Genomic DNA, 16714 nt, shown 5'->3' on the forward strand with positions numbered 1-16714 from the left:
ACTTCATAAGTACAGAAAATTCAAAAATCCTCCCTCATAGAAAGAAGGAAATTATGTAATAAAAAATGAGCAGAGGAGCCTAAACTGCACATTTTTTAATGGAGAAATCAACAATATAAAACAGATGTTTGGTAGGTTATATTATTTGCAGTTAAAATGAATATAAAACATCTGTGTAACTAAATAAATAATAACTCTAATTCTTATTATTGAACAGTTTATGATCGATCATCTATCTGTGAGAAATTTTGTTACTTTCTTATTATCTACATCCCTATCCTCATTCATGACTTGATGAATTTGCAAAAAGACTTTGCTGTCTTTACAGGTTTTAGGTACTACTCTGTTTATAAAAACAAAATAACAATAACAAAATCACTTTATAAAAAAACAAGCAATTTTATGGGAAAAACAAAAATATAAATGAATAACACATTTACATTTTTATAATCAATGCAAATTGTTCAGTGAAATATGTACAAAGCATACAAAGCTATGTGAACTTAAATTGGAGTGTTGTACATACACAAAGGTTGACTACTGCCGCAAGTATGAACACGTGTACATTGCTATGTGTTTGTAAATGCCATAAACATGACATTTCTAATGTAAGTTGGAATAACAGGTGCAGATAAACAAAAAGTACTGAATTTTTATCTACACAACTCTACACTTTCAAATAATTGATCATAAATGAAACCTTTTATACAAAAAAGAACAACTCAGTGACAACAGTAGATTTAAAATAATAAATTCCAATTTAATGGCATCTTAATAGTCACAAATTATAATACTTGTTAATACGTAGCGTATTCGGAAACTAAGTACGGTTTCATTCTAGCGCCGTCGCAGCGCTGTGGTAGGCATCCCGCGCATGCGCACTAGTCTTTCTTGTTCACTGACTTTTAATTGTCGCCATTTTGGTTGCTCTATGTTGTGTTTTCAGTTTGCTGGGAACATTCAAAATGTTTCAAGACAATTAGTTCTCCCCCCTGACTGTGAGATTCGTGCCGTGATTAAATTTTTGAACGCGAGGAATGTTAAACCGGCCGAAATTTATCGTCAAGTGACAGAAGCTTACGGTGAATACGCGATAAGTGATGGAATGGTGAGAAAGTGGGTGGCTCGGAGTGGTCGGCTTTCTGTTGTCACCGATGATTTGGTAAGGAAAGTTGATGAAGCAATTCATGAGAACAGACACTTCACTATGACAACTCTTTCAGAGGCATTTCCACAAATTTCACGTACTGTTATGTTCGAAATCGTGTCTGACCGCTTGAATTATCGCAAACTGTGATCCTGATGGGTTCCAAAAATGCTCACTGATGTTCACAAAACGAAGCGACTTGGTAGTTCGCCCTGACATTTCTCACGCGGTGCAGTGATGAGGGAGAAAACTTTTTAAACCAAATTGTGACAGGTGATGAAACTTGGGTGTGTCATTTCACACCAGAATCGAAACAACAATCGATGCAGTGGAGACACACTCATTCTCCGAAAAAACAAAAGTTCAAAGTGACAATATCATCACAAAAAATCACGTGCACTGTCTTCTGGGATAGGAAAGGCATTTTGCTTAATGAATTTCTTCCCAGAGGTGAAACCATTAATGCGGCACGATATTGTGAGACTTTAACAAAGCTAAGGCGTGCCATTCAAAACAAACGAAGACGAATGCTCAGTAAAGGAATTGTGTTGCTCCATGACAATGCTCGGCCCCATACTGCTGGTGTCACTCAACCGTTAATTCGACAGTTTCATTGGGAGCAGTTCGATCATCCGCCGTACAGCCCGGACTTGGCGCTGTCCGACTATCACTTGTTCCTGCACATGAAGCGCGAGCTTGGTGGCAAGCGCTTTGGATCTGACGATGACACGAAAAATGCTGTGGAGTCGTGGTTATCGAAACTGGCGAGAAGTTTCTTTGGCGATGGTATACAAAAACTGGTCACCTGCTATGACAAGTGTTTGATCATTGGCGGAAACTATGTTGAAAAATAGTTTAAGACATGTGTTTTCACGCAAAAATAAAATTGGATTCGAAAAAATTGTTTTACTATTTTTTTTTTCAAAACGGTACTTAGTTTCTGAATACGCCTCGTAACACTTACATTAAATAATTCTCAGACTAATTACCTTAGAACATGATACAACTATTCATAATTGATCATAAATACACCAACAACGTGTTGAACATAATTAAGACAAAACAGAGTTTAATAGCACAACAAACTATAAGGAAAGCAGTGCTAGACCCACTTGGTTTAGAAATGAAAGCAGGGCTAGTTCAGTTGCTCACCTTACAATCAAATTTAAGTAATATTCATAAACATTTCAATGAACATAAAAAAATGATATAATGATGACAAGATATGTTTCAATAAAGTAGATATTTTTAAATGACAAAATTTACAAATGAAAATTATTATTCATAAAATACGAAGTGATATTTTAAAAAACAATAGATACTATGAACTTATTTTGATCATAAATAAATATAATAAATTCACAAATGCAATACAGTAATAAGTTTTCCACATTTAGAGACACAAAATTAATTATAAAAATTGTGATTCTGTAAAAAAAAAGGGGGGAGTTAAGTTCAATTTGGCTTTTATTTAGCTATTAACTAATTAGTTTGTTTCTGAATTTAAAAAAATACTTTTATTCAAATTTTGGTATTCTTTAACATTTTCTATACTCTTTGTTGTTCAATTTATAAAATGCATTAGCAAATAAACTAAACCTAAATAAATGTACATAAGTTTTTATCAAGTTTTAGAAGATGATCTAGCAATGATGAAAGGGTTGCATGGGATAAAAAAGTTGAAGGCCCCTGCTGTACAGTATTTAATACAACATTCTTAAAGCATAGAATATTGGCAGTATAAATATTGGCAGAACATGATACAGAGACATAGAAGACGGAAATTTTATAAATTTACATTTTAAATAATTTAGGTCATTTCACTTCTCTTTGTAATTCATTTCAAAAGCTCAGTATGAAAAACACAGTAAATTATAATAAATATTATAGAGAAAAAGTAATAAATGCATACAGAATAGCAAAACAGTAGTAATCAGTATGAAATAACTATCACTGTTATGCAATGAATAATAGATAAAAAAATGGCAACTTTTTATCATAAGGTGCCATGCAATAAAATACAGTGCGGAATAAATTTAAATATTACATAAGGAAAGAAACTGAGAAGCTAATACGAGCACGTATTAACTAACACGGCCTATCTGATTACAAACAAATTATATTTCTTTGCCCCCTGAAAAATTGCCTTTTTAATAATATTTTTAAACGTGATTATCTGTAGCAGTTGCTACATCAGGGGGTTGCCAATGAGGGGAGAATCCCTGCGGGCAAATTTCATAATTACAGGACAGAATGCAGTCAGCCTTTTATTTAGCTGTTAAGTACTAAGTGTTAGTTTATAAATATAGAAAATTATTTTTATTCAAGTTTGGGTACTTAGCAATATTTTCTGCACTTTCATGTTTAATGTAAAACACATTAAAATCTAAATATCAAAAAATGTATATGGATTTTTCCAATTTGGGAAAGGAGGGGAGATTAATGAGCGATAGTGAAAGAGATAAATGGGGGAAAAACAGGCTGAAAACGAATGGGCTAAATTTTACATAATTCAGCAAAAGAAAAAAGGAAAGAAAAAAATTAAAAAGAAATGAAAGAAACTGCTTATGTTTTCTTTTGTACTGGCTTAATATATATATGCTGACATGGCTTCATGCTGACAAATCTGTTCACAAGTTTAGTACATAATTCACTATACTTCATGTTCATTCCTTACGTCCTTAAATAAATTCATAGGAATTTATGTCCGTATTTTTAAGGATATAACTTTATGTTCATTCCTTATGTGGTTAAATAAATTCATAGGAATTACTGTCATATTTAAGGACATAAACTCCTTATGTCCTTAAAAACGAATATGTATACAATTATAAAGCGATTAAAAGATTTTTAATGATTTAAATATTTATAATGCAATAATAATACAGCATATTGGGTTTCTCTCCTTATGTAATTATATGAAATTTTTAAACATTTTTTAATCATAAAATAAAATAACTATCTGAGATTGATTCAAATGACCAATGCCTCAGTTTTAGGTATAGTAAATTTATGCAATTCTAATAATAAAACATTATACCAACTAAAGCACCAACAACTTTAGATCTTAAGATATTTTTCGTATCCTACTTCAATTTTATAATATATTATGACTGCTTTCAATAAATGTAAGTTGAGCAAGTTAAAAACACCACCTTTTGCATTTCTGAATCAAAGCATTTAAAGTAAAAAAATCTCAATTTAAGTTGCTAAGCTAAACAAAATAGTGTAAAAAACTAACAAATTTTTCACATAAATAAATGCATTAAACATATTATTTGGTACGTTTTTTATGCTGATTCCTGAGCTATACGAAAACTACAAAGAAAATAAAAATCCGAAATTAACAAACCTGAATGTGTGATCATCCTTCTGAGAGCTAAAATTATTCGTAGTAATCTCTTTTGAAGAATTTCGATTCCTCTTGGAATTTCCAGTGTGAAGAGTTGTGGAGAGATTGTCTTTCACACTATTATGATTCCATTTGCCTCTGCCTTGGGACGAACCAGTCGTCGCAAGGCATGCAACGCCGTTGCTCTTGAAAACTGCTTTATCACGTTCACAGCTCTCATCACTGTCATCAAAGTCATTAACACTGTTAGTCTGCTTTGCGAGCTGTGTTTCCATATACTGATAATCATGTTTATCCACAACAACTGAAGAATTGTTATGTTTCCGCGACTCCCTAGAGTCCAGTTCTGTGTAAGATGTGCTTTTGCTGTCTGCACTACTTGCAGGCGACAGCGGCGTCAAACTGTTCTGACTATTTGAACTATTCTGACTGTTGCTGATGCTGCTTCCACTACAAATGCTTTTTCTCCCATGGCCGTGATTTGCTGTGACGCAGTGACCATTAGAGATTACTTCCTCTGCTACTTTGGAAGCTGAAATTTATTTTTAATTTTTAGCTTATCTCAACAAATAATATACATGACATCAAATACAATAATTATGATGTACTTTAACTCAAAATTAAAATGCACGTATAAATTACAATAATTACAATAAACATAAATAGAGAAAACTCTAAATGATTTAAAATTATTACTCATCAAAACCATTTCCAGAACATCTCATATATAATTACCTAAAATACCTAAAAAAAAAACCTAAAATTCTATACTAAACAGCATGGTTAATGGATACTAAAAAAAGAAATTTACTTGAAATAAACTAAAGATAAAAATGAGTTGATTTTGAAAAATCTAGCCATTTATCAAAAACTGTTGCTTTCATAAAAGATTCTACATGAAAAAAGAATAGCTTAAAATATACTTTAAATTTCTATATAAGTCTAATTACTGTATACTATCGTATAAATATTACGACTACATGTATATAAAAATTTATGATTTAATTACGAACATAACAATTTTAAAAACTCTCAAATGAGCAATTTAAATACGATAAAGAAATTACAAGGCAAGACAAAAATTTATGCTGAATTAAAGTAAGTCAAAAAGAGGGAAATTTTTATACTGCTTAAAGAAAGCATGTAAACCATAAAAAAAAAAAGCAAACATATACAGTCTTTTTTACTTTCCAGTAGAATGCATTCACAGACTACTGCTCAGTCAATTACTTCAACTTAAAAAAAAAAAAAAAAAAAAAAAAAACTATAAAATGATACTTAGTCAAAATGATCCAGTTCAGCCACATTACCTTTTTCCTTCTCCTGTAAGCATACGCTTGCTATGCTTGGTGCTTCTGCAGGCAATGCTTGTTGTAATAATTGCATGTAAAATTCATTTTCTTTGGCAACTTCTTTCTGCTTTCTCTGAAATGTCATAAAAATTATTTATTTAAATCATTTATATTTGAAATAAAATTAAGAGTTTTCTAATATTTATCCCACTTTTTTCTTTCAAAAAATTATTTAATGGCACATAAAAGAAACAATGAATTAGTATATTTAATTTCAAAATAAATGATTTGCATAATTTTGATAGGCCTTTTTTTTTTTTTTTTTTTTTTTTAAGAAAAAATAAAAAAGATATTCATGCTATAAACATTGATACACAACCACACCTCTCAGAATGTATTCTTAAAAGTGATGTATGAAGGAACTCAGTGATGTATAGAAAAATACATCTCAGCACTTTTACAGAATGTATTTTTTTAAAAATGGTGTATGAAGGAACTCAGAGATATACAGAAAATTATATCCCAGCACTTTCCCACAATATATTTTCTAAATGTGATGTAAGAAGGAATTCAGCAATGTATAGAAAAATATATCTCAGCACTATATCATCATAAAAAGCATAGGCAGAATGACAGCACATCATGAGAATTCTGAAAGAAGCTTGACAGTAGGCATAACAGAGATGGGTTACAACATTTCCAAGTTAAACACAAAATTTAGATTTTTAAGTATAACAATTTAAATGGGATGTAGAGTCATTAGGATATTTTTAAGCAGGAGATGTGAAGCAAAGCCCTCGCTGGGACTCGAACATGGGCCTCCCAAATATGCGTTGAGTGTGCTACCGTTACACCATGAAGGCATGCAGAAAGGAGGGAGAAAATACCTTATAGATACACACAATGTCACCGAAGATATTATGATATTTTCTGATTATCTGCAGCCTACTGAAAATATTCATGAGGCAATACATTATGTCGCCAAAACAGTCATGAGACTATGATGTTACCGAAAAGTATTTATGAGACAAACCAGATATCCATGTAGCACACATTTGTCTATTTGCACTTTTGGAATTCAACTATCATTTTTGTGAATAGTGTTTCTTTTTTCATTGAGTATATTTATTTTTCTTTCTGATGAATATTATAATAGGAGACTGTAGTTGGCCAGCTCATGAAACAAAAGAAATTTCAGAAATAGTGGTCTGCCCAACAATAGAGAATTTGAATTCTATGAAATTGTACTTCTAAAGCCAAATTTTATAAAATGCAATATTAAAAATTTATGTAAATGCAATGCCAAAAACTGCAAGCAAACTGTTACACGGGGGAAAAAAAAAATTACTATCTATGTTTCTTCCTTTTTAAAATATTGTAAAAGATACAATAAAATAAGTTATTAAAGAGTAAAAAATAGACAAAAGAAAAAAGTTAATTTTTGTCTGTTATAAACCTTATTTGTAAAGCTTGATTAAATAACTTCAAAACATATTTATTAATATATACATCACAGTAAACAACTTTCAATAAAGTTCACAAATGAAAAATTGGCAAAAGCAAAACTTTCAAGATCTACCTTATTCACTTTGTATACTATAATTTAGGCATCTGGATGCTTCCCACCCCCCCCTAAATCAAGCAGGCTTTCTTGGTGAGTAATAAAATAAATGTCGTTGAGAAAATACTTACAATATGTTTTAAACATAAAAATTAAAGTGATTATAAAAACAAACATAACCAATGAATTTTATTTTCCTGTTTGATATCAATGGCTTCCCTGGCCCTGAACTTGTGATGTCAGTTTAGTTATGTTTGGCCTATAGTTGTCATCTTAAGACAAATACAAGCATGTGAATAGTGGGTAGTTAAGTTGCTCCTGCTTTTACTTAAAATAAATATCATGCCTGAAAATATTTATTTGCATTTTATAAGTTAAACCAAATGCAAACAAAATAGCAAAGAAAAGTTTTTTTAGTCATAGATTATGGATCACCATTGCAGATTTCTCCTTGAAATTATGTTATTATTTTTATTTTTAAAAATACATGCAACTTTGTAATTAAACAAAAATGTTAGAGTTACTATTTAATTTCAGTTTATTTTATTATTTATTCTTCAAGTGCTGGTTTCATATTTATGTTTTATAATTTGTTTTCATACATTTTCAGAACTCAAGTGGGTCACTTGAGATTATGAAACAGATCACTGAGTGACTGGCAGGTCACAGACTGGGGGAAGGGACTGCTTTAGAGAGAGAGAGAAAGACAGACAGACAGAGAGATACAAACACACCACTCTGCTCCTAATGATAGACTCTTTTTTTATAATTGCAATTATTTTTACAGCAAAGTTTTCATTCAATCCCTTCCAGGCCCACACGCAGGCGTGCCAGAGCGGTTTCCCACTCAGCGCCGACTGTCACATATTTGTGCCAGTGTCCTGGAACGTTTTAAAAACTATAATTTCTGCCACAAGATGGCACTGTATGTCCATATGGTTTCAGATACATGTACATTAGACCTTCTACTCGAAATGAGAGAAGCATGACTCACATACAGGTGTTTTTGATTATATAAACAAAAGGGGAAATAAATGTTTCCGAATGGCTTTAAATCCCACTTGAAAGGCTTTAAATCCCACTTTATTCGCACCTGGTAGTTGTTTATTGTAAGTAGAGAAGTTTTATTTGCCCTAAAGTGTTGGGTATTTCGGTTTGCAGTTCAGTTTTTAGAAAATAATTAGATCTTGTTAGACACGTTGCAATGTCGAAGCATCGAAAATGTTTAACAGAGCATGAAATAGCAGAAATGATGCAAAATATTCCAGATACTGATTCTGAAAGACATTTTCTAAAACTTTGTTCAGAAGAGACTGATAAGAAAATGAGACAACAATGCTTCGTTTGTTCACATTCCCGGAAAAATCCTCCAAAACGGCAAACGAGTTATTACGAGTGCAAGGAATGTAACGTAGAACTGTGTGTAGATCCCTGTTTTCAAATTTTTCATACGAAAAGAGAATTTTAAGTAATATATTTAGTTTTCAGATGTATAATGTTAAAAGTCATAAAATGGTGAGTAATGAAAATAAAATGTGTAAAATATGCATTTAAACAAGAAATAAGGTAATTAAAGTATATAGTATAAAATATCTATAAAGCATAAGCCGTTTAAATACTCTATAGAGCATTATTAAACAACGCGTTGATACTCCGGAAATTTCATAGATTTAGGCTTAATAGCAAAAAAGCCCCCGGCCTTGGACAGACGCTAGCGTAAAACACTGCCGGCCTCCGCAATAAGCGCGCGTTTGCGCTACCCGGTGCGAAGGGGTTAATCATTATTTAATGCAAGATGAAATTATGTGTAAAGTATATTAAACATGAAAAGAATAAAGAGAAATTATGTAAGGCCAAACATAAAATGACACAGAATGCAAATTTCTGCATTTTTCACAATCACAATTTCTGCTCAACAATATTTTTTCAGATTGCTTTCATATCAACAGTTCAAAAAATCAACATTATAATTAAAACAAATTAAAATGTGTTTTAAGAAAATTACCCTGCTGTGAGACAATAACTAAAGAATTTTATTTTTAATAGAGCTAAAAGAAGGGGGGAACTTCCAAATACTGTATGTAGAATTAAGGGTGCATACAGTTTTCAAAATCTAGTTTTATGCTCACATCTGCTTTGGAACTCTCGTATTTTTTAACTCCCCCCCCAATATGTTATTCCCCCCTATTTTAAGCCTTGCTAGTTGAAAAAAATCATCAAAGAATTACTTGAAATAATCCCCCCCCCCAAAATGTGTTAATCAGTGTCTTACATAATAATACAAACACAAGTTTTATCAAGATGTTTTTGGTGGATAATGTTTATCAGAAATGGTAGGCGTATTCAAAGTATCTAAAAAAATCTTTTGTGTAAAGTGTTTGGGTATATATAATGATGAAAACTGCACAAGATTTTTGAAAATGCACGAAAGTCTGAACCCCATTCAAAATCAACACCGAGAAATCAGTTGGTGCAGTGAAATTTGGTTGCAGATTTCGAAAAATGGTTTGCAATAAAAGTCAATCTATGAATTGCTAGAACCGTTATTAGGGTATATGGATATACTGGCCAATCAGCAAGAACAAAGTTCTTTACCAATAGGAAAGCATGAAAAATATACCTGGAGTTTGCAAAATCCAAGGTAAGCGATGATTTATTATATGGGAGTAATATTATGTTTGCAGATTAGTCAAAATTTAAAATACTTAGTTTTGATGGATGAATTAATATGTGGCAAAAGATGATTGAAGAACAGAATCCAAAAATAGCTATTGATTACCATTTAGAATGGGGATGTGGGTATAATAGTTAAGGGATAATTTAGTCTCTAGAATAGGAAATTTAGTTTATATACAAAATAATATGGCACTCAGTAAATATATAAATATTGTTAATGAAAACATGAAAGCCATCTTCCAGGGTTCATAGCCACATTTTAGTTAAAAAAAATAAGCACCGATAATCACTTTTCAAGCACATTTTAAGAAAAAAAAAAGCACCTGTCTAATCACATTATACACAACTGCATAACTTTAAAAATTAGATTTGTAACTTAAAATATGAGAAATGCAGTATTTATTAAGAGAGAATAAGCATTACCTCAACCATGGAAAATAATTACTTTTTTTTAATTTTAAATAACAGTTCAATTTACAGAACTAGTTTACAATGAGAGAAAAAAAAACTATGCAGAACTAAACTATATTACAAGATTTAAAGATGAAATTTCAGTTCAAAATAGAGAAAATAAATAATAATAAGGCATATTTATTGTATTCGCTTGGAACCTAATAATAAATACAATTTATTTTTCCACTCATATTGATATTTAAATAATTTAAATCTAAATTCTGAACATTTCTAAGTTTTCATTGTATATCAGTTTTTTCCTTAACAGATATTGCAAGCAAAGCAATTTAAATAAAAAAGAGGAACATTTCTGAAATCAGAAGACAGAAATTTGCTTCATGCAGTCATACTTTAACGGTAAAAGCTTAACTAACCCGCATACTTGGAAATTGGCGAATATTTGCACAGTCGAGCATAACTTGAAAGAGAGGAGAGGAGGGGGGGTAGACGTTAGCCGCTTTTTAGATTTTTCCGCTAAATAAATGCTTTTGACATTTCCGCATCATATAAAAATAAACCAATGGAACTAAAAAATATTCTGCTTAGCAAGCACAGTAAAACTCTTAAGTGTTCATAAACAAATCTCGGACAGAACATCAAAATTAATTATCTCTGCCAAATATCGCAAACGTTATTGCGCAATACGTGTGCCGTAATTCTTCCCTACGTGATATTATGCAATCGGAATCAACAGCTGCCGGTATTGGGAGACTAAAGAACTAAATAACTTTCGTGTTTTTCATTCTAATTTTCAATAGACTGCATTAAATTTCCGGAATAGAATCATTCTTCGCTTGGGTTGGTAGACTGCAGAACTTTTAGTCCTATTTAATCCAAATTGGAAAGTGACAAAAAAAAAAAAAAAAAAAAGAAAAGAAAAGAAAAAAGAAAAAAAAAAAGAAAGAAAGAAAGAAAGGTTCGTTGCTTGTTTTGCAGCGAACTGTAACAGTTTCAATATTCGAGATTTTGGGGAGAACCCAATCTTCGTACTGTATAATGTATTGGCCAAAAAAATGAAATTATTTTGACTATTTGATTACATTCCCTTTAGTTAAATCATTCCGAATATTATTTCTTAGAAAGCTAATCTGTGTTAAAACACAACCATTTTTGGAAGTTTACTATACTTCAGCAGTTACTGCAACTATGTTATTATAAACATTCATACGTATGCTCATAATATAAGCATAATGATCATAATAAGCACGAATATGAACTGACCAAGCGGAACGAGAATGCAAATTATTAAGAAATTGATAGAAATTCAAACGTGTGTAATATTTGATTGGGAGGGAAAAAACGCCGAATGTACCGGAATTTTCTACTGCTTTCGCAATTCTTTGACCAATCACCTGTCTGTACTCTTCGTGCACACCAAAGGTTATATTAATGCAGAGAAAGGGGGAAAAGTTATTTCCGGGAGTATGATTCACCATCTGACATTCCATATTAGGAAGAAAAGTTGTTTATTTAGTTTCAGCTTTGGTACGGGGGAAAATAGTGCGTTCATAAAAAAAAAAAAAAAAAAAAAAAAAATTAAGGGCTTTAAAGAAAAAGTAAGCACCTATAAGGGCCTTTATATTTTATTTTCAAATATAAGGACTTATAAGCACTTATAAGGACCGCTACGAACCCTGATCTTCAAGAAAACTTGGAATGCAAAATATTATCAAACACACAGCCCAAAATATCCACTTGTGATTCTTATGCAAATGTCTTGAAGTTATCAAAACTTCCTATTCTTCAGACTTACATTCTAACAAACAAATATGGAGTAAGCTAAAGAATAAAGAAATATGATATTTCTTCCAAAACTCTATCAAAAGCAATTCTTACAGAGCAATGTAACAAAATATAGAACATTCTAACAGTAACAATAGTTGAATGCATGCCAAAAGGCATAAAATGTGTAATTTTAGGTAAATGATATCCAACAGAATATTACATGTTTTAATTAAATACAAAACTGTCTGTTCAAGGTGTCTGAATACTTATAACAGTTCATTTTCAGAATTTTTTGAATAAATCATATTTTTACTAAAACTGTTTTGAATAACTTTTTCTAAAGCAAGCAGGTTTCAAACAAGATGGTTAATAGTATATGTGAAAGAAAAAAATTAATTTGTTAATATTTAGTAACAGATACTTGCCCCCCCCAAAAAAAAATAAACTGTGTTTGAAAACAAATGTGAGCCACTGTCTGTTATTTAATTTCTGCAAGCATCTGATAGCAATTTATGGAATGCTCTTTATGACTAAAATTTACTTATAAGCTAAGACTGTTATGCGAGTAAATGACATCAATTTCCAATTTTCAACAATGCTTCTGACCCTACCATGTCAAGTAAACACACGGCTTTGTGTTAATAATAAAAATATTAGAAAACCAGACTATTTTTAATACGTATAAACTGCCAAATATAAACAGTGGAAGACCGACAGAAACATTAATAATAATAAATTTACTTACAAGCCTCATTCGATATCCAACGTAACTTTTGAAACCAAATCCAAGAGTAACGACTGGATAACCTATGCTGTTTAAAAGATAAAAGATACTTTTTAAAGACAGATAATTACCAATTGAATAAAAACACTCAAAAATATATAAAAATAATTGATATTCATAAAAATACGAAGTTATGATTAATTAATAACATACCAGTGAGCTGCAAATGGTCTACAAAGATCTAAGTGAAATGGCAAATTTTTAAGTTCTTTGAGCCGCACTGAAGCTTCAATATATACAAAAAGTAACCATAGAGAGATGGTAGGAAGACAGATTCCCCTCTCTGAAAAGTAATAAAATGTAATTAAATATACATACAGTTTTGTTTCAATGATCAACACATTGTTCTAAAAACAGAATTATTTAATTTATATACATTCTACATATAATACTTTAAAAAAATTTATATTACAAAATGTAAATGAAGACAGAATTAATCCACAGTTGGGGATACAGTTGGCAATTTTTCACAGATTAGTTACAAAATACACAAGAAAAAGCGTCAGTAATTATGACTGTCATCTGAGGATCTTCACATCACATCCCATAATATTTAAGGAAAAATAATTCATTCCACCCAACATATAACATAGTTTGGACTAAAAGATACGTTAAATTCAACAGTATTAAGGGGAAAAGACATGACAGTAGTTTTTTCAGCTGAAGATCAGTATTAAAAAAGTAAAGTTTAAAGCAAATAGTTGATACCCGAAACAAAAAGTACAATTAAAATTAAACACAATTACACAATAAAATTATCTCTAATTATTTATTTTTATCTTCATTTTCTTTTTCCCAGGCAACTGCTTTATTATACGTATGTCTTCACTTTTGCGAAAACTATCTGCATATAATGTAAATTAGCTTCCTATTCGACTGATTCACTTTTAGATGTTTATATTTGATTGATCACTTTTATACACTTATATTTCGTTGATTACAATTCTACAGTAGATATACATTACACTTTAATAAAAATATATTTTTAACGATTATTTTTTAGCTCTTCTCAATTTTATTATCAGCATTGGTTTTAAAAGCTGCACCCTCAAAAACTAGATTTCTTTTTAATGCAATACTGGCTTAGGATCTTAGATACTTTTCTGTTAATGGAGTGCCAGTTGCTAAATTTAGTACCCTGCTGTTTAATGTACACAATGATAATTTTTTTCACAACACCAACGTTTTGTAATTATCTGATTTTTTTTTAAGCAGAAATAGATCACTGTGCATATGGGGAGGAAAAAAATTTTGTTCTCACCATATACACAGTAACCTGTTTTCATTTAAAAAACATCACAGAATTGCACAAAGTCGGCATCATGCATTATATTTCATTACCCACAATAAACATATTTTCTTTGCCTTTATTTTTTGTATTTATTCTAAATTTAATAAAATAAATATTCTTTCAACAAAGTTTTGTGTGCCATTAAAGTTGCTGCCTTCTAAAATTTTTACTAACGCATATAACATGCTTGGCACTATGCGGCACCCTGTTTACAGACAAGTACCAGATCTTTTCTGTCCTAGGGTAGCATGGCAAACTTCTTTTTTCAGAAAGATACATGCACTAACTTGATAATTCCAGAGACAGAGAGGGTGGGAAAAAAATAAAGTATGCAGAAGAAAATTTTTCTTTAAATGATATAATGTTTCAAATGTATTAAGTATATCTTATAATGGTTCAAAATCAGAAAAAAATCTGAAAGCTTTCAGATTCTACATTATGCCCAACGGGGTGTTTTTTTTTTACATTTTGTGGGTTACCTTTATTTATTAAATATCATGTTCCTCGCACTTAAACCAAAAAATTCAGTTCAACAGCAACATAGCAAAATAATTTTTAAATGAGCGTATCTTTAGAATTCCCGATACACTGTCTCGCGCACTGGTGATACCACCCCCCCCCCCATATACGGCAATGCATATATGCTTGATGCTATGTGGCACCCTCTTTACAGACAAGGACCAGATCTTTTCTGTCATACGGTAACGTGCCAAACTTCTTTTTTCAGATAATTCCAGAGGAGAGGTTGGGAAAAAAAAATAAATCATGCAGAAGAAAATTTTTCTTTAAATGATATAATGTTTCAAATGTATTAAGTATAACTTATAATGGTTCAAAATCAGAAAAAAAATCTGAAAGCTTTTAGATTTTACATTATGCCCAAAGGGGTATTTTTTAAACATTTTGTGGGTAAACTTTATTTATTAAATATCACGTTCTTTGCACTTAAACCATAAAATTCAGTTCAATAGCAACATTGCAAAATAATTTTTAAATGAGCGTATCTTTGGAATTTCCGATACACAGTCTCGTGCACCTTTAAAAAATTTAAAACTTATATAAAATTATATTATAAAAAATTTTAAAGTTTTCATAAAAATTACCCCTCCCCCCCAAAAAAAGTTGGCACATAAGCATTCTTTCTCCATGGACAAAAAAATTTCTGGTACAGTCAAAAGTCTTTAATCCGGACTCGTCGGGACTTCGGCGATTCCGGATTATCGATTTTTCCGGATTATAGATCATCAATTTAAATCTGGTAAGATGGCATGCAGAAATTATAAAATTAAAAATATGAAACCGTTATTTATGAAATAAAGAGCAATTATGATCTTAAGGGTATCAAATTTAAAAAAAAAAAAAAAAAAAAAAAAAAAAGAGCTTAATATTTATTTGTTTACTGTATTAAACATTTCTTTCAATGCGCGCAAGCGTAAAGCATACATTACGCATAGTCAAAATTAGAAAATTGCAACCAGAAAACTATTTGATGTGTATTCATGATATTTAAAATGACGAGGAATTTGATTTAAATCATATCAAAGACGCAGTACATCGGGATGAAATACTTACATTTAGTAAGGAATCATAAGCCGAATAAAATTAAAACATCTACCCTGAAGATGAGGATAGTGCTGACGGATCAACTTCCAGTTCATTGCGTGCCGCGACGTCCCCTCCCCCCCACAGAACAGCGTGAAATTGATAAACAGATTTCGGAATGGTTAGAGAAACAAAGGATATGCCTTTACCCATTTTGTGCAGCAATTCCACTTTTTGTTTGATGGACATCGAAACATGCTTTTGATTTGTAGATCTTTTGGCAGCTCCAGAATCGTAAATTCTTTTTGACATAATCGAAAGTTCAAGCTTACTTTTATAAAATTACTCTAACAATCTGCAAAAAATAATAAGTTGGATCCAAGTGGAAGATTAAGGAACAACGCAATCTGCAACATCAACTGAATTAGATAATTTTAGCTTAGCTTATACCGTCCGTTATACATTAAACGCGCATGCGTAAACATATTATGTGCATGCGTCGAGGTATTATTGCACGTGCGCAAACGCATTATGCTTTTACGCATGCGCAGAAAGTTTGTAGCTTTGAGGTCCGAATTACAGATCATTCCGGATTATGGACGCCCGTATTAAAGACGTTTGACTGTATATGCTAAATTATTGTATGCAAGAGCTGTCTGCCTAAAGGGAGAGATGATATCATGCAAGATTTTCGAAAGAAAACTGATTTTGAGTGGGTATTAAAAATAATGTGTAATTTTCATTAAAATTATATTTATATATATTTCTTATGTTAAAAATTTCTGGTATATGCTAAATTATTGTAAATTATTTTTAAAAGATAGTGAAGAAAAAGGAATTAAATAAAAAATTGCACAGAAATTTAAGGTTTGCACATGTCAAAAATGAAAA

General features: G+C 30.9%; 1 protein-coding gene across 3 annotated transcripts in view; it reads right to left on the reverse strand.

Annotated features, from left to right (window-relative positions):
* The window catches only part of LOC118203640 (macoilin-1), a 210542-nt gene that overhangs the window by 18701 nt on the left and 175127 nt on the right, over positions 1-16714 (reverse strand). For all 3 annotated transcript variants that reach the window (XM_035375934.2, XM_085827300.1, XM_035375925.2), the window contains 4 exons: positions 13144-13273; positions 12952-13018; positions 5810-5924; positions 4500-5031 (listed from right to left, as the gene is read on the reverse strand). In XM_035375934.2, coding sequence (XP_035231825.1) covers positions 4500-5031; positions 5810-5924; positions 12952-13018; positions 13144-13273 — 844 coding nt within the window. The remainder of the gene's footprint in view (positions 1-4499; positions 5032-5809; positions 5925-12951; positions 13019-13143; positions 13274-16714) is intronic.

This window comes from Stegodyphus dumicola, chromosome 11 (assembly GCF_044657685.1).
Source record: "Stegodyphus dumicola isolate Sdum_Otavi_A_Nest chromosome 11, ASM4465768v1".
NCBI classification, from domain to species: Eukaryota; Metazoa; Arthropoda; class Arachnida; order Araneae; family Eresidae; genus Stegodyphus; species Stegodyphus dumicola.